This window comes from Tursiops truncatus, chromosome 14 (assembly GCF_011762595.2).
Source record: "Tursiops truncatus isolate mTurTru1 chromosome 14, mTurTru1.mat.Y, whole genome shotgun sequence".
Classification (NCBI taxonomy): domain Eukaryota; kingdom Metazoa; phylum Chordata; class Mammalia; order Artiodactyla; family Delphinidae; genus Tursiops; species Tursiops truncatus.
The window spans coordinates 12,888,075-12,906,896 of NC_047047.1; the positions used below are offsets into that span (position 1 = coordinate 12,888,075).

Consider the following 18,822-nt stretch of genomic DNA (forward strand, 5'->3'; position numbering starts at 1 on the left):
GGATTATATCCATTTTTAAATGGTAACTTTGTGTTTTGTGAATTTCACTTCAAAAAGAAAAAAGCTCACACTAATGTGTGGTCTCCCCAGGTCTGCCCTGTGTACGCTCAGGCCTCAGCGGTTGCTCCTGGTTAGGAAATATGGAGGGAGACTCTGGCCTCTGGCTGGGCTGTAGGAGCAGCCCCTTGAACTCTGAACCCAGCTCAGCAGTGCCGGTCCCCAGCGACGGGTAAGGGAGCTGAGGCAGGAATAGATTGGAAAGGAGATTGGCTTTGGATGCTGAAAGTATCCCTGCCCCATGGCCTGCTTTAGACCTCCAAGGACACTCCATCCCCTCTTTGGTGACCCACATGGCCTGCCTGCGGGTCTAGGTCCTTGTTGATATTGTGACCTTCTCCCACCGCCCTCCCCAGGTTCCCTCTGCCCCGAAGGCCCTCACATACCCAGCTCTCCTCCTCCCCCACCTTCCCACTCCCCGCTTCCTCTGCTAACCTGCATTTGAACAGCAAGATCACCCTGACAAGTGTCCCTGCCCAGACCTTGACTGCATCACCAGCAGGCAGAGCTGCAGGGCACCGCACAGCAGGAGGGGAGAGCAGGGTGAGGGGGCACACACACACACACACACACACACACACACACACACACACGCACGCACACACACACACATACAGCTTCAAAGTGGGCGGGCATCTTTGTTGATCTGCTAACTCCCCATTTCAGTGTTATTTTAACAGAAATTACACATTGGGGGTGGGGGGGGTAGAGAGAGCACCCTAATCTTATCAGCTCTTCCAGACTCTGAAGGTCAAGGTCTGGCTTTGCCTCCGGTCCAGGCTGGCGCCCCAGCTCACCTTCCTCAGCATCAGACTATGTCACTGTCAGTTAACTTTCCTTCACCCGCACAAGTGTGTGCCCTTGAGGGAAGGGCCTGGGTCTTGGCGACTTCAGGTCCAGCTGGCCCTGGAGTACACAGGAGGCTGCTGCCAATAACCACTCAGAAAGGAAGGAAGTGACCGGAGTTGGGGTCCTGAGCCACCACCACTCCCGTGGGACCCTCCTGAGCATCCTGAGTTCTCTGAGCCTCAGCTGCCTCATCTGGAGTCACATGGAGTGAAGATCCTGTTCTGACCTCCCAGGGCAGGAGGCGATCACACACGTGCGATTGCTTGGAGAGGCAGCCAAGACCTCTGAAATGCGGGGAGGATGAGGGCAGAGACCTTGCTATCCTCTCACCAGACTCCCGCCCCTCTCCCCCGCCGGGCCCCTCCCTCCCTGCTACCCGCTCCGCCCTCCCCCAGCTGCCCCGCCGGGTCCCAGCCCAGACCGTCTTAGCCGAGCCCCGCCAGGACCAGGTGTCCCGGGCGCGCCGAGATGCAGCCGCGGCTCTGGCTTCTTGTCGCCGCGCAGCTGGCAGGTAAGGCGGGGAGACCCTGGGGCGCGCGGGGCCGGAGCCGGTGGGCTTCGCTGGACCCGGGAAGAGCCTGAGCCGTGGAGTTTGGGAAAACTGTCCCCGTGGGATGCCCAGCCCAGAGCCCGGAGCTGCGGTGGCGCCCGGCAGGCGGCCGGCAGGCACAGTCCCTGGGGGTGGAAAACCTCCCAGGGAGCTCATTACCCCAGGGCTCCCGGGAGCCTCAGGACTGAGGCCACCTCTGCCCCAAAGCCTGAACCTAGAAGGGGAGACTGGAAGAGAGGAGGGAGAGAGGAAGGAGGAGGGAGGGTTGAAGGAGATGGGAAGGCAGAAAAGAGAAAAAGGAGGCCCAGAGAGGAAGGGAAAATGCCCTTGTCCAGGTCTGGCAGAGATGTGCCCCAGGAAGGGGCCAGGGGCCTGGTTCTGGCTTTAGTGCACCGGCGCTCGGCCCAGGGTTCTGTAGACATATTCTTATTACTTCCGGGGAAGTATGTAGCACAATCCACCAGATACCAGGCTGTTGCCAGTTCTCAGGCAGGTGTGTCAGGGTACCCCCTCAGGGTCCCCAGTTTCCCGAATACTCCCTGGGGGTGGGTGTCGTAGGCAGTGTGGCTCCCCGAACAAGCAGCGATGGAGTTCGAATGTTGTGGTTAGAATATAGCGGAGAGTCTGTCCCTCTGGCCAAGCCCAGTCTGTTTTCGTTTTTGTTTTCTTGCCGTACATGGGCTTCTCACTGTCGTGGCCTCTCCCGCTGCGGAGCACAGGCTCCGGACGCACAGGCTCAGCGGCCATGGCTCACGGGCCCAGCCACTCCGCGGCATGTGGGATCTTCCCGGACCGGGGCACAAACCCGTGTCCCCTGCATCGGCAGGCGGACTCTCAACCACTGCGCCACCAGGGAAGCCCAGTCAATCTGTTTTTTAGAAGAAACCCCTCCACACCCCAAACTGCCCACTAACCTGTGGTTGATTTGCTCTCTTGTTCAAGAGGTCCAAACCTGACCCTCCTGCCAGGGTGACAAGGCCTGCCCGCCTGGGCTCTGACCTAATGAACTCAAAGACATCTCACGTAGAAGCTAGTCTAGGCCATTCGAAGCTACTAGTGTTACTGTGGGTCATTTTAGAAACAGCAGGTCCCTCTGAGAGTGGAGTCACGGGGGGACTGAGACCATCAAATAAATCAAATGAGACCACGAGTGTGGTAAGGCCTGGCTCTGGGTCCGGAGCACAGACTGGACTCAGCCACAGCCGGGGGTTCAGCCTCCAGGGGCTGCAAAGCAAGTGGGCACGAGAGAGACCAGGGTGTGTCTCAGCCAGGAGGTCTTCAAGTCAGGACGCAGGCGAGGATCGTACACAGAGAGCCCAGGGCCCCTCGACCCCTGTCCGCTCTGGGCTTTCTTGGTAGAGCTTCTGGAATCTTATTTGCAGCCCCACTACGTGCACATGAGCCCATGCTGTGGATCCGGGTTTCCTCAATTCAAGGAGTGGCTCAAAGCTCAGGTTCTAGGTTCCCAGACCTGAGTTTGAATCTGGATCCACCACAAAGAGGCTGTGTGACCTTAAGCTGCCTCTGTTATAAGGTTAAGCAGATGTGTTAACCTTCCTGAGCCTCTGTTTCCTCATGTGTAAAATGATATGTTTCCTCCCAAAAGATTTGGTGAGGATTAAACAAAATAATGCACGTACCATACTCAGCACAGTGATTCTTTTTTATTTTATTTTATTTTTTTTTGACCAAGCCGCGCAGCATGCAAGATCTTAGTTCCCTGATCAGGGATCGAACCTGTGTCCCCAGCAGTGGAAGAGAGGAGCCCTACCCACTGGACCGCCAGGGAATTCCCTGTCGATTCTTACTATCTCCCCCAGGAGGTCAATGACCCCACACAATGAAGAATCTCTACTCTGCTAAAAAGACAGTATGGCTTTTGGGGAGAAGAGAGAAGGCCCAGCAGGGGCCCCAGGTACCCTTTCATTCTCAGTGCGAACAGAAGCTCAGAGCCATCTGAGTGTGAGCGGAGTCCAAAAGTTTAAGTTCATTTCTTCAGTGTTAGAGAAGGTCACTCTGGGGCCAGGGAGCCTGAGCTCCAAGTACAGGCAGGATTATGAATGTGGGCCATGACCTCAGAAAGCCTTGGGTACACACACACACACACACACACACACACACAGACTGTGGCCTCCTCTGCCCATCCAGGTCTGTGTCCTCTCTGGACCTTGATGCTCCTGGGTCTCTGCCCTGGTCTGCAGTCTCCTCTGCCCCGCAGCTAAAATGAAAGCTTTGCCTGGTCAGATTCAGTTTGTTGGACTTGGCCATGAAGGACCCGTTCTAATCCTCTCCTTACGATTTCATTTGCTACCAGTAACAGCCCCTGAGATGTGAGACACACAGACAGTGGTTTACCCACATACAGCACTTTCCACCTGGCAGTGCTTTTCGGACATTCTAAGCCTCAGAAGCAGGCAGGACTGCAGTAAGCCGCCCTCCTTTTATAGGAGGAGACAGGCTCCACGACTCGCCTGAGGTCCCACAACGCCATGGGGCACAGACGGGGTTCAAGGCCAGGTCTGTGTGTTCTGCTCTAGCTTTCCTGAACAATCCCCTACCTGCAGGGGCTTCCCATCTGAGACTGAAATGAACTCCCAGCGCCACGTCTGGGGTGTCTGTCCTTCCGCTCGGGAATGGGGATCCAGAGACCAATTGATTACGGGCTTGGGGAGTAATGGGCTAGAACTGTGCCTACCAGGGGAGAGTGAGTTCCTCTTGCTGGTTGTCACTGTCCAGAAATGGTGGCTGGCCCTCTCTTAGGTTGGCCAGACCGGCCACGTGCTCTGCCGGTGATTCTGAGCTCCTCTCTGAGCTTGCCCTGGGTCTCCTTCAGCTGCTTGGAGCCTTTTGAAGGTCTACCTAGAGCGGCAGCAGGACAAGGTGAAAGGCAACCGGCTTTGACTTCAGACTGAATCCTTGAGTTTGACCCCCGGGCACTTACTAGCTGTAAGCAGGACTTTGAATAAGTCATATCATGCCTCAGTTCCTCATCTGTGAAATGGGAATAAAAATCCCAAAGTAAGTCTGAGGCATGATTGAGGTCGTTTATGCAAAGAACGAGGCATAAGCATGCAGTCAACAAATGGTGCTCTCTCCCCTGTCGCCTTTGTCAGCTGGCATCATGAACACCTGCCTGGTGGACGATCGCATGGGGGATGGGGTGCTCGAGCTCTGAGTCTTGGGGCCACACAGCATTTCCCCAGGCCCTGCAGCTGGGCAGGCTGTCTCATAACTTCTCTCATACTTGACTACGGGTGACTGTGAGGCCCCACGAGCCTGACCAAGAAAAGGTGCTGATGGTCTCTGCCCTTTCTGCTTCTCGCAGCTCTGCGAGGCAGCTCAGTACTTCTGCAGACCCCTGCGTCCACGACGGCTCAGACCAATCAGACGGTGACGCTGTCCTGTGAAGCCAAAACCTCCCCCACTAACTCTCGCATCTACTGGCTGAGGCAGCGCCTGGCCCCGAGCGCTAACAGTCACTTCGAGTTCCTGGCCTTCTGGGATCTCACCAGAGGGACTGTGTACGGCGAGGAGGTGGGGCAGGAGAGGCTAACTGTGCTTCGAGATTCTTCCCGGTACACTCTCAGCCTCCAGAGTGTGAAGCCTTCCGACAGCGGCGTCTACTTCTGCATGACGGTTGGGAACCCCGACCTGACCTTTGGGAAGGGAACTCAGCTGAGTGTGGGTAAGAATCTGGCTCAGTGCTGTAGATGAGCACTGAGCACCCGCTGGGTGCCGGGTGCGTGCCAGGCCCTGGGACATCCCACTCTCAGTGAGCCCCGCCCTGCAGGAGGGAAGGCCCTCCAGAAGCAACTGCACTACCGCTAATAGAAACAAAAAGTAACCCAGGGCCAAGCAGGTACAAGTGTCGTACGTAGTCATTTCACTTAATGCTGTCAAGCACCCTGGGAGGCAGGTGCTGTTTGATCCCGTTGTAGATGGGATGCTTAAAAGCATCGCTGCTTCTTCTGGAGACAGGGCACCCTGTCCTTCAGCCATTCTACGTTCACCTGAGGCTGTGGCTGGATTGGGCCGAGTCCCCAGACCTGCGAGTGGTGTCAGAAATCCCCTCCCAGTGTGCACACAGGGAAAGAACGAGCATGGGGACCCAGAGCTTGAACCCACGCCCAGAGTTGCAAGGAGCGAGGAGGCTGGATCCCAGACCCAGCTGCAAATTCTGCTGCAAATTTACCCAGTGCCTGTGGGCAGGTCGCTCCCCTTCCTGGGCCTCAGTTTTCCCATCTGTATTGTGGGGCTGCTAAGGGCCTCCATGACTCCCTCCAGCCCTTAGAAACTGCAGTTCCTCAGGGGTTAAGTCATCATGTCCAGTAGAAATATGTTTTAAGATTTTCTAATAGCCACGTTCAAAAAAATCAAAAGAAACAAGTAAAATTAATTTAAATAATAGATTTTATTTAACCCAGTGTATCAGTGATATTATTATTTCAATGTGTAATCAGTATACAAATGATTACTGACATATTTTACATTCGCTTTTCATGCTAAGTGCTCGATATTTATGGGTACAGCACATCTCGGGTCAGACGGCCGCGTTTCAAGTGCTCTGTAGCGCACGTGGCAGGTGGCTGCCATATTGGATGGTGAGGGTTAAACTGTCAAGGGTGTGAAGGAATCCTCAAAGCCCCCTCCCCAGGTTAGCCCAAGGCCAACGCCCAGTGGGCCTCCCACGGTCTTGCTTCCCACTCCCCTGGGATCTTTTCAGGCTGGGGGCATTGAGAGTGACAAGGGGACCCCCAGGAATTAGACCACTCAGCGTGGGAGGTGCAGGCATAGCGACATGATCAGGAAGACACAAACCAGAGGGATGCCCTCGTCCCATGTCACCAACCTCGGGTCTTAAATCAGGAGGTAGGGAAGGTAGGGAGAGCCCTCCCGACAGGAAGCCGAGGCATCCCTGGAGGGGTGGGTGTCAACTGATGCTTGCATTGAAAATTGGGCTTTTGTGAGTTTGGGGTTTTGGTTTGATTTATTGTTTCTGTCTCTATAAGCCCCACACTGCCCACTCATGAGATTTCAGGGTCCAGGAAAGGTGGATGGTGAAATAAGCAGAACTGGTTTTCAGAAGATTCCCGCCACGTGTGCCACCGCCCGCTCACTCCTGGCTTTGAGCTTCCCAAACCCCTCTCACTGCCTGGTTCCCCGGGAATGGCAGTCCCTCCCCACAACACGTGCTGGCAACCGTATCATCTCCGCAGGGTAGGGGTATTCAGAGTCAGAGCCTGCCCTCCTGCCAGAAGGTCAGTACATTTTAAAGGAGGAAGCCTGGATGGTAGAGAACGTATTTGGGGGAAGATGGGCCTTTTTCAGGCCCCTCAAGACACCATGGGCTCAAAACTCCTGCCCCTTTCCAAGAGGAGAGAAGTAGGGACAACTGGGGGTGGCGGAGTGGTATCAGGAAGAATCAAGGGGACCTGCCTCTGGGCAAGAAGACATTGAAATAGAACAAGTCTCCCCCACAAAGCCCCCCACCCGTCCCCAGGCCACTGTGCCCAGGCAGGGCACGAAGTCCTGTAGAGCTGCCCCCTCGAGGCTCACCACTGCCGCGCTGGGAGCCTCTGCCTCCACGGGTAGGAGGTAGGGGAATGAATACTTCCAAGGCAGTGAGGACTAAAGGGGGTAATGGAAGGTCAAAACGCCGCAGCAGAGGGCCGAGCTCCTCCCAGGCTTTCAGGGCAAGAGACTGAGGCTGTTTTCCCCTTTTCCAGGAGGTTCCCTCAGCGCTCCGATGATCTGATGCGCTTAACTTTTTGTCGAAACGCATTTGCTCTTGAGGCGGTGTGCGGGGTGAGAGCCTAAGACGCGCATCTTTTGGCCCAGATGCCGGCCCTGGCGTTTCGTGGCTGTTGAACTCTGAGCAAGTGATTTATTTCAACCTTTTGAGCCTAGGCTTCTTCGGAGATCAGATGGGGAAAACAGTGCCAGTCCCCAGAGTTGTTGGGTTCAATAAGCTTCAGCTGACGCTCTTGGCATGGGCAGTAGCCCGAGGTGGGAGCTTGGGAAGGGTTAATTCTGGTTAGTTGGCTCTTCTGGAAACCTCGTGGAGCAGGCAGAGTGGGGCACATTTTCTCTACTGATCATCGCTCAGGGCAGTGAGCGTCTGAAGTGTCCACATTTTATATGGAAGCTACCGGGCCCAAACGACCAAACATTGGCTGCCCCTTCCTTTGCCCTTGATTCTAGAGTTCAAGTTCATGATGTCACCCGATTCCCTCTCCTACCATTTTGCAGAAAATCATTTCAGTGAAATGTCTTTCCCCAACCCTCAGAGGCAGGGGTTGGATTCAGCGGCGCCCGGTGTCCCCCCTCCCTTAGCATCTCCGAGCCCCAAGTGCCTCCCTTTGCCCCGTGGGCTTGTCTCTCTGCCCTGTCCCAACACTTCAGCACGTGACACTGGATTAACATGGGGGAAACTGAGGCACAGAAAAGTGATAGGACTTGCCCCAAGTCACGCAGTGGTTAATCAGGGGTTCTGGGGCTCTTTTCACATCTGGGTGGCTCCAGAGCCCTTCTCACCAGGACACCAAACAGACCCCCATCCCTAGGCCTTCAGGTTCATCTGAGAGTCTGGGAAGTAGATCAAAAATCCCAGTGATCTGTGACCTTCAAGCCCTATAGCAGCCTAGGGAACACTGAGAAAGACTTTAGTCCCTGGATATGAGATGTGCAGTTGTAAGTTTTATCTCTGAATCCACCTGCTGTTTACCTGGCCAAAACATGTGTCTTGCTTTTGTAGTTGATGTCCTTCCCACCACTCCGCAGCCCACCAAGAAGACCACTCCCAAGAAGAAAGTGTTACGGTTCCCAAACCTAGTGACCCGGAAGGGTGAGTTCTCCCACACCCCTGGATTCTCAGAAGGGCAGCAGACACTCTCCCTCCCTCCGTCCCTCCCTGCCGTCATTCCTTCCTTCCTTCCGCAAGCCCTTCCCAAGTGTGGACTCCAGCCTGTTTCTCTAGCCCTGAGCTGGGGTCTGAAAGGGAGCTGAGTGTGACAGCAGTGCTATCGTCCAGCAGCTCACACTCTAGTGGGAGACACACTCCCAAATCATCACAGGACAAAACTCAATGAAGGATACATCCACCCAAAACTTGCATACAAATGTTCCTAGCAGGATTAAAAAGTAGAAACCACTCGAATGTCTACCACCTGATGAATGGATTGACAAAATATGAACTCTCTATACAATGGAATGTTATTTAGCCGTAATCAAGAGTGAAGTAATGATCTGCTACCACATGGATGAATCTTGAAAATATTTTACAGCGGAAGAAGCCAGTCACAAAAGACCATATCTTATATGACCCCCTTGATATGAAATGTCTAGAATATGACATTGCTTGAAGACAGAAAATAGATTAGTGGTTGCCTAAGGCTGGGGGATTGGGGAAGGAATGGGGGGAAGACAGCGAATGGGCACAGGATTTCTTTTGACGGGGATTAAAATGTTCGAAATTAGATTGGGCGATAGTTGCACAACTCTGTGACTATAACAAAAACCATTAGATTATACACTTTAAACGGGTGAACTTTCCAATATATAAATTATCTCTTAATAGAGCTGTTAACAAACAAAAAACTCAACCCAAAGGACCAATGCTTTGGGACTGACATATACACACTACTGTATGTAAAATAGATAACTAATAAGGCCCTACTGTATAACATAGGGAACTCTTCTCAATACTCTGGAATGACCTATATGGGAAAAGAATCTAAAAAATAGTAGATATATGCCTATTATAACTGATACACTTTACTGTACAGCAGAAACTAACACAACATTGTAAATCAACTAGACTCCGATAAAAAGTAATAAAAAAAGACAAAGGACCAGTACTTTAACCTTCCCCAGTTTTGATGCCTAATAGAGGACCTAGCACACAGTGTGTGCTTTATATATGTTTACTAGTGAGTAAACCAGCTCACTGCTCTGTGCTACACGCACCAGACACCATAGCTGAGTACACACACGCACACGCACACACACACTTGCCTCGAACCCATCAGTCAAATGTGTTTCTGGAAAAACACTGACCTCTGTCCCCCCCAAAGTTACTGGTGACGAAAAGAAAGTGTCACCTGCTCCCACCCATAGGACAAACCACAAGCAGCTGCACCAGGGCCGCCTCATGCTACTGGTGTTGCTTTATCTTAAATATTTATATAAAGTATCAGAAAGAGTCTGGGGGGAGGCATCTAGCAGGATCCAGGGCATGGGAGAGGGAAGCTGCCACGTGAGTTCACAGTCAAAAGCAAATCAGAACCCACGTACAGAAGGACAGAGCCTTAGGGAACATAAAGGCGGAGACAGAACGAGCTCATTTATAAAGTATGCCCCCCAACTTTGCCTAAAGGATTTCAGGCAGGGTATAACCAAAAAAAGGACACAAAAGGCCAAGACAGTAGAGGCACTAAGATGAGGATGTAAAACCTGGGTCTGTGCCCTGGCTCTGGAAGAACCAAAAAACCCAGTGAAGCAAAGAGCAGACCCCAAGTCACGTGGCATCACTAACACCCCTCCTCCCACCACAATGATATAAAGAAACAACCCGGGCATCAAAGCCTTCATCCTGGCGCTAAATTCTAGAAAAAAATCTGCTCTGTTCATTCTTATGTAAGGACCGCTGAGTGATAGTGAATTCAGTAACACTTTATAAATGATGGAAAAATGGTCTTCAGATTTTTTGCATCATTTCTGGTACCAACCCTCAGTAAAATCCCAGGGTAGAATGCAATTCCAACATTAGTAGGTTATTAAGAATAACCAGGATGTGTGTGAAGGTGGCCAGGTTGGGGGGAGGGGCGTCAAGGGGAGTAGGTGGAGGTTGTATCGGGGGTGAGGACCATGGGGAGGTGTAGCCTAGTGGTAAGTTAGCCAGGCCTAGGTCTGAATCCCTGTCTACCGCTGCTTATACTGTGCGACCTTGGGCAAGTGATTCAGCCTCTCTGAACCTCAGTTTCTTTCACCTGGCAAGTGGGAATGCTCACCTGGCTGCAGGCAAGGCAGGATAAAATGCGATACTATACACAAGGCGCTCAGCTTGGTGGGGCACCTAGACAGAGCTCAAAGCTTGTTATCATGAAAGAAACCCACAGGCCGCCATGGGGAGGGGCCTGCTCCCCTTGAGACAAGCCGGGGAGGTGCTGGGGGACAATTTCTGAACTGCTGTCACAGGAACAGTGTGGTGAGATACAGATCTCAGGAGACCCCAAGACTCGAGCGAGGCAAAGAAGGTGGGGCTGAGTGTCGCTGGTGTGTCTCTGGCCACTGGCTCCCTGCCCAAGCAGACTTTTCGCCACCTTTACTAGAAGCGGCAGTTTTCCTGGTAGGTGATCGCGTTTCACCGAGGACCCGAGGATGGGTAGCTGTCTCTCGGCCTCTAGTTCAGGTCGTAGCTCAGGAGGCCTCCCCTGACCCTTCTCCCCGATCCCTGCAGCCTGTGTCCACCTCCCTTACTTAAAACATTATCCAGGCATAATTTGCATGTCATAAAATTCACCCATTTCAAGTGCATGTCTCAATGATTTTTAGTAAATTTACCGAGTTATACAACCATCACCACAATCTAGTTTTAGAACATTTCCATCAAACTGTCAGATCCCTTGTGCCTGTTTATAGCTAATCTCTGTTCCCACCCCAGCCCCTGGCAACTGCTAATCTACATTCTGTTGCTATAGATTTGCCTCTTCTGAACATTTCATACAAATGGAGTCATAGAATATGTGGTCTTTCATGCCTGGTTTCTTGCACTTCACACCATGTTTCTGAGGTTCCCCCAGGTCGGGAGAACCATGGGGGAGATGAGAGGGAGGCAGACAGAAACCCTCACGCATCAGAGGTGGGAAGGACTTCCAAGGGCCTCTCACCCAACCTTCTTCTCCACGTGGCACCATGCAGCCTTGGTGATGGCAGGCTCCCTCCCACGGAGCAGCCCACTGCATCCCTTCTGCCACCTCTCCTGCCCTTAAGCTGTCACGATGGGACTGGCAGGGGCTGTAGAACTCGGGGCATCTGGGTCCAAATCCTGGCCCTGCCTTTTAGTATCCAGGTGACCTAGGGCATGTAATTGAACTTCTTTGAATCTTGGTTTTTGCTGAACTGTAAAATGAGAGATAAAAATGACAGTAATACCTTCCTTCCTCACAACATGGACGTTTGTAGTTAGTACTATACTTGGCACATAACAGGTCTTCAGTAAACCTTCTCCCCCTTCCCTGACATCGAAAACTCTTTCTAATTTTTTTAACCTTGAGCTCAAATCTGCAGCCTTTCCCTTTTCACCCATGGGTCCTCATTCTGCTCCCTCAGCTACTCGTAGGGACCAGCGACAGGGACACAAAGGGTGCCAGAGAAGGATTTGGGGCATCGATGATATAAACTCTGCTGTTTACATAGCATACAAAATGGGCAAAGGAACAAATAGGCAACTGATAGAAGAAAAATCATACGTGGCCAATCTATGAAAATAGGCTGAAATGGACAAATGGTGAATTGAAGTGAAATATCATTTTTCACCCACTGGACTGGCAAAAACTAAAAACTTTGATAATGCCAGGGGTCGGCAGGGTGCACAACGGGTGATTAGGAATGGAATTCACTGCAGCCTTTTTGGAAGGCATTTCACAGTATCTGTTATAATTGAAGATGGATATAGTCTATGGTTAGTAGTTCTCGTTTACAGTATCTGCCTCCGGCAGGCTCCTGCATAAGGAAAGAAATGTACCTGGATGTTTTCTGCAGAGGTATTTGCAAAACACAGGAAACAAACAAAATGTCCGTTAAAAAAAAAAAGAATGTGCTGGCATGTTTAAGTGAAGAAAAAAAAAAAAACCTGGTTGCAGAACAATTTGTACTATATAAGCCTCTGTATTTTTAAAAGCTCTATGGGATGTATCTATGTAAATTATGTATGTGTACATGCAAATTAACAATGACAGTTACTTCTGTGAAGGAGCTGCGTTGCCAAGGGGCATTCTAACCATATACTTAAATCTTTTACAGTGAAAATATATTCAGGTATTTCTTCTGAAATTGAAAGTTTTAAAAATAAATAAGAAAAATCCCATTACCAGGCATGCAAATTGTCTATCTCATTTGAACATAAATAGCTCCTGAGTTTATTAATTTTAAAAATTTGCACATGGGACATGAAATTTTATATATGAAATGATCTCAATGTGTTTAAAGAGCCCAGAAAAAAGACTGGAAGGAACTACGTAAACAGCAGTATTCTCTGGGAGGTGGGGCTTCCAGTTGATTTTTCCCTCTCTGTGTTCATCTGCACATCTCAAATATTTAATATGTGTGTGTTTTCCAGGCCCATCCTGTGCCCCCCTCATTGTCGGCCCACTGGTGGCTGTCGTCCTTGTTCTGCTGGTGTTCTTGGGCGTGGCCATTCACCTACACTGTAAGTTGTGCCCTCCTGGGCCGTCATGGCGACCCCTTTTGCTGTTGGAGGTGTCCCTGAGGGTCCTTCCTTCTCTAGGGAAGCAGGGCACATGGCAGCCTGTTGGAAGTTTGCCCCTCCAACCCTGAACCCATGATAGTTCCAAGAAGTGATTCTTGGCCTGAGGCCAAGCTTCAGGGATCAGAGAACACCCTGTCTCTGGAGTCAGGCGAACTTGGATTTGAATCCAACTCTGCTGATTCCTGATCTAGTGACCTTGGGCATATGCCCCGGCCTCCTTGAGCCTCAGCTGCCTCACCCCGGGTAACCATGTTACCTACTTCCCAGGGCTGCTTTTGTAAAGTCCCGCCCAAGTGCCCGGCTCGGGGCACGTGCTCAGTAATCAGGAACACCCGTGAGCAGTTGGGACGGAAGCAGTGCACAGAGATTGTGGTAGGGTTTGGGTTATGTTCCCAGAAGCTAGAAATCCTCCCCTCTGTGAGGCTGTGGGGAAACTCAGAGATGGCTGCTGCACCCCGTCACTTCAGAGGTGAAGCTCCCCCTGGGAGCTTCAGGGGAGGCCCACACAGCTGGCCAAGAGCCCAGAGCCCCAGACTCTAGCCCTGACTCTTCTGCTCACCTGTGCCACCTTGTGCAAGTCACTTACCCTCTCTGGGCTTCTGTAAAATGGGACGGGGTGGCCCACAAGGACGTGGACTAGATCAGTGGCTCTTTCATAGGTCACAGACCCCTTTGAACGTATGATGGCAATATGGACCCTCTCAGCAGAGAAATGCACCATGTGCAAATTTTGCATACAATTGCCGCCCCCAAAAAAGGGATCCATTTATTCCATTCTAAGAACCGTTAGAGTTCAGTGGTCTGCAGACTTTTTTTTTTTTTTTTTTTTTTTCGGTACGCAGGCCTCTTACTGTTGTGGCCTCTCCCGTTGCGGAGCACAGGCTCCGGACGCGCAGGCTCAGCGGCCATGACTCACGGGCCCAGCCGCTCCGCGGCATGTGGGATCCTCCCAGACCAGGGCACGAACCCATGTCCCCTGCATTGGCAGGCGGACTCTCAACCACTGCGCCACCAGGGAAGCCCTGCAGACTTTTTTGATCAAGGACCTCATCAGTAAAAAAATCTACTAGTTATAAACCCTAACTTCAATTAGCTGTATTTATTTATTTAATATATTATGTATGTATATATTTAATATATAATTATAACTATATTTATATTCTTAAATGATTAATATTTATGCTAGCTGTGTTTATTTAATAGTCTATGCATGTTATTAAATGTGCTTCAATAATAAAAAGGATGAGATAAACATGTAAATAGACATGCTCATCTTTCCTTCCTTCTTCCCAGGGGGAAACCTTGCACTTTCCCAGAATACACATGCTCTGATTTAAGACCACCTGTCTGTACAACCTCTGCTTCCTGACCTGCTGTGAAGGGCAAGGTGGCACATTTAAGGGCACACAGACTGCCACTTACTAGCTACATGACTTTGGGCAAGTCATTCAGTAACACACTCACTCTCTATGTCAGCTTCCCCATATGCAAAACGGAGATAGTAAGAGTACCAACCCTTAGGTTTGCCGTAAACAGTAAGGGAGTTAAAACCCATGAGGTGTCTGGAGCAGAGCCTGGCACCAAGGAAGTGGTCCGAGGTGTCAGCTGCCCCTTCATCGCCCTCCTCCCTCTCTGGGGCTCGGTGTCAGTGGCTCACAGCCCATGCCAACCAGCGGTCTTGTTTTCTCCTTCCAGGCCTGCAGAGGAGAGCTCGGCTTCGCCTCCTGAAACAGTAAGTGGTTGGGGCCTTGGAAAATTGCCTGGGCCGCAGCCCTGGGTGTGGCCCCGGCTTCCTCAGCCCCTGCTGCTGCCCATAGCCTCCAACTGCGAGAGCCCCAGACACACACCACCTTCAAAAAAATCACACACTGTGTCAATAGATGGGCTCATGGAGTTCAGGCAAAGAGAGAACCTAAGCAAACAGAATACCGATGAGTCGTCTAAGTATATGTCAAGTATGGTAAGATTTAGCTCTTAGCTCTCCTGAGAATAATAGTGAACTCTTTTTTTTTAATTTTTATTGAAGTATAGTTGATTTACAATGTTGTGTTAGCATCAGGTGTACAGCAAAGTGAGTTAGTTATATATATTCTTTTTCAGATTCTTTTCCGTTTTACGTTATTACAAGATACTGAATAAACAATCAACTACTGCATGGGTAGAACCAGTAGGATATCCCAAACTCTTTGCCACCCGTTATTTCATTCAACTTGGTCCTGCGTGACACGGGAGGGTTACTTTTACAGATGAAAACTTGCTCAAAGCACTTGGAACAGTAGAGAGCAGCCTCGAACTCGAAGACAAGTCGGTTCACCCCAAGGCCAGCATCTCCACCAGTGAAATTCCTTCCCTCCTGGTGGTGTGTGTTGGACTTGACCCCACCTGGGTCCCAGGAGTTGGCAAAGTACATTGTGTTTGTATACATTGTGTTGTATAGTTGCTTAAACATGCCTGCTGCATTTCATGGGCAATTTTCGATGGTAACTTTGATGGTGTGCAATTTTCACTTTACGTGCTGGATTTAGAAACGACCCCGTACTTAAGAGACAGTAACTTAAGTGTATTTGTCGAACTCTAGACCTCCAGAATGTTCTGTTCAGAATCTTCCGTGTGGTGACCTGTTGTGGAGAACGACTCCCCCTCAAGGAGCTGCCTGTGTTGTGCCTCCCCCTCCCCCCTTCGTTTTAACTTGTTTCCCAGTGATTTGATGCCAGTTTGGGAGGAGTCGGCTGCAGGACCTCATGCTATGGCAAACCCCAGGGGTTCCGAGGATCAGCTCAGGCGAGGAAGGGGCTGGGGGTGGCCCCGGGTGGGACCCTAGCCCCCCTCACCCTTTTCATTCCGAACAGCTCTGCTTTCATCCGTTGCCTGTAATTACACTTACCTGTAAGATGTCGTTGAACAAAAGCGTTTGTGGCTAAAAAGAAGTCTGAAAACCACCTCTGGTTTTGCTATCATGATCCAGGTGTGGATGAAATAGTCCCTGGGCCTCAAAGATCAGCTGTTACTAATTCAGGTCGCAATTTGGGGCAGACATTCCCCAGCCTCTAACTGGCCTTAGAAAATCATCTAGCGGCAGGCCACGTTCCTCTGGTCCCCTAGTGTGCATGGGTGAATCCCTTACCTTAGAAGGTACCGCAGGAAGTAACACTATTCAAAGCTAGAGTTCTTAGGGCTGCTTTTTTTGAGCATTTCAATTTTTCTTAATGACTGAGTTGGGCCCTAAAAACATACCAACACAAGACTCTTGGCCCTAGGCTACTTACTTGGAGTGGAGCCTTGCATCCTGACGTGCCATTTATCTCTCTTACAGGAAATACAATAGCATTTGCCTGATAAGTGGTTTCACAGCTTGCTGTTGTTTTCAGGTTTTATAAGTGAGCGGAGGATACGTTTTTGGTGTCCTGCTACAAAAATACATTGGTCGGTGATGAGCGAGATCTGGAAAACTGAGAGAGAAAGGACACCCTCAACCATGGAAGTGTCACTGACCTGCTGAAGCTGCCTGCTTTTAACTACTGCAAGTTCTTTCTGTGGGCCTCGTGCATGGGAGCAACTTGTTACACGGTCATCGGGATCTTAGAGAGAAGGCTTCAGAACCCCAGGGCACTTTCTGAAACTTGCAAGGCAACTTGCAAGGAGGATTGAGTACAAAATAGCTCCAGCGCACCACTTCCGGCTCCTGTACTCATCCTGGGTTGGGCTGGGAATTTCAGTGTTGGCCATCCAGCCACCACCTTGCTTTGTCCAGGTAAGGCAGTGACATTGAGACCCGAGTCTCTCGTGGGATGGCGCTGGGATGGGTCCCTTTGGTCTTCCCAGGCTGGGGCTGACCCTCCTCACAGAAGGCCCCAGAGAGCAGACCCAGACTGGAAATGAGGCTCCCAAGAGGGACTGACCTGGCTCCCACAGTCACTTCAGGTTCTGAGGACCTCCTTTGGGGCTTGGAACTTGTGGATTGGGGGACATGAGGCCACTTGATCTCCCACCAGGAAGTCATTCAGCTTTCACCTCTGCCCTCCCATGTCTTGTATGTTTCTTCTCTTACTCTCTGTTCTTGTTATGATAATATCTTGGTTGTAAAAATAAAGTCTTGAGTCAATGATGCACATGGCTCCTGTGATGTAAACACACAAAAGCTCATCTACGCGGCAAAGATGTCCGGTGCTCAGTTAAAAAGAGATGAGAAGGTTAAAATGACTATGTCTTCATTTTGCGTCAAGCTCTTCACTTGCCCCCAAACGTGCTGTACTCCACAGTGTAGGTGCAGAGAGAAAGCCTGGCCAGGTTGGAAGCACCCAGCACCCAGAGCCAGGTAGCAGGTGCCCCAGGGGCCACCACCCCTCCAGCCCACCCCCAAGTTGCCTTCACTAGCACCTGTTCACTCCTACCGAGCATGGGACCCCAGGGACTCCTGGCCACGAGGCCGGCGACCTTGCACCAAAGAGAAGGTGAGACACATCAGGGTCTCTGTCACATGTTCATTAATATTTTACTGTCTCTCAGCTTCAATAGTCGAAGAAAGATGCAAGGAGAAAATGCTGAGCTGGGATGAAGGAGTTATAAAAGCCCCTGGAGCTTATCTTAGTTCCCCAGCCTGGGCTTGAGCAACTTAAGAGCTATTGAGCCAAAGAAGAATCCAAACTTTGGCTGCATTAACAGAAGCACATGGCCCAGGTCAAAGGAGGAGAGAGTCCCACCTGCTTTTCCTGGCCAGCCCAGGGCTGGGAGGTGGGATTTAAGCAGGGCAATGGCAAACCAGGCCGTCTTCAGAGGCCTCTGGCAGCCGCAGAATGTGACGAAGGGCCAATGAGACCGTCTCCCAGCATCTGAGAGGCTCTCTGTGGAGTCAGGGGCGCAGCAGGACTCTAGCAGTGGTGGGTGGGAGTTAGAAGGGCGTAGATGCAGGAGGTGCTCAAGAGAAACTGACTCTTACTGCCCATCAGCTGTAAGGACAACAGAACGGGCTGCCTCCCAAGGCTTACCAGACTCTTCCGGGGTTCACTTTGCTCCGAGACGCCCTGTTTAATAATAGACTAAGGCCCAGACATGCAGCCTACCCTCCCTGAAGGCTCACACCCTGTCCGCAGAGGAAGTAAGAACAGATCTCAAGGCCCCCCAGCCCACTACGGGCTCTGCTATTTCGCTGCATCCCCCCGCTACTGTCTTTGTGATTGTGTTTAGTTGTTTGTGCGTTTGCATGGGGTGAGGTTTGGGGTTCAGGATGGGGGGGGGGTGCCTTTCTGTTTTCTGTGCAACAGGCACCTGCTGGGGCAGCCTGGGCTCCGTCTGCCCGGGGAGCTGGCACTGGTTTGGCTGCCAGCGGCAGGGGCTGCGGTGAGGAGGTCTGCACTCAGCACCTGACTTTTGTTTTGAAGAAGGAACTGAGCATTTGCTACTTTCTGGAGGGCCATTATGGCAAAATATCAAAAATTTTTTTCTTCATTTAGCTGTCTTTTGACTAGCAATTTCACTGTTCGGCACGTATCTTAAAGAAACACATCTCAAAGTGATGTGCGCAAAGAAATATGCCTCAACTTGTTCCTTGCAGTGTTGCTTATTAGCCAAAAATTGGAACCAATCCAAATGTCCCCCAAAAGGAACCAGTTAGATCAATTGTGACGCAAGGGACTCCACGCAGCTGTGAAGGAATGAGCTAGAAGCCTATACACTGGCATCAAATGATGACCGCTACATCTGCATCTATTATAACATCTGTATTGATGATTCTCATTTTACATGTAATACGTTGTCACTGTTAAAATTCAAGCACAGATAAAAACAGGCAAATATATATAAGTTAGAAGTCAGGATATGGGTACCCTTGGTGCAGGGATGGTCATGAGAAGGGAGTAGGAGGTTTGGGGTGGGCATGTCC

At 50.9% G+C, this 18,822-nt stretch overlaps 1 protein-coding gene across 1 annotated transcript; it reads left to right on the top strand.

Annotated features, from left to right (window-relative positions):
- Window positions 1-1,311: 1,311 nt before the first annotated feature.
- CD8B (CD8 subunit beta) lies at window positions 1,312-17,049 on the top strand. Its single transcript, XM_033838427.2, has 6 exons — window positions 1,312-1,417; window positions 4,782-5,141; window positions 8,211-8,300; window positions 12,795-12,884; window positions 14,640-14,676; window positions 16,313-17,049. The coding sequence occupies exons 1-6, from the start codon at window positions 1,375-1,377 to the stop codon at window positions 16,323-16,325; spliced, it is 633 nt and encodes a 210-aa protein (XP_033694318.1). The 5' UTR covers window positions 1,312-1,374; the 3' UTR covers window positions 16,326-17,049.
- The last annotated feature ends 1,773 nt before the right edge of the window (window positions 17,050-18,822 follow it).

Excerpts from the sequence above, each read along its gene's own strand:
- CD8B (XM_033838427.2), top strand. The coding sequence starts at position 1,375 with ATGCAGCCGCGGCTCTGGCTTCTTGTCGCCGCGCAGCTGGCAG. Across the intron at positions 1,418-4,781 it reads TGTCGCCGCGCAGCTGGCAG|CTCTGCGAGGCAGCTCAGTA; the intron begins GTAAGGCGGGGA and ends TGCTTCTCGCAG. Across the intron at positions 12,885-14,639 it reads CGTGGCCATTCACCTACACT|GCCTGCAGAGGAGAGCTCGG; the intron begins GTAAGTTGTGCC and ends TTCTCCTTCCAG.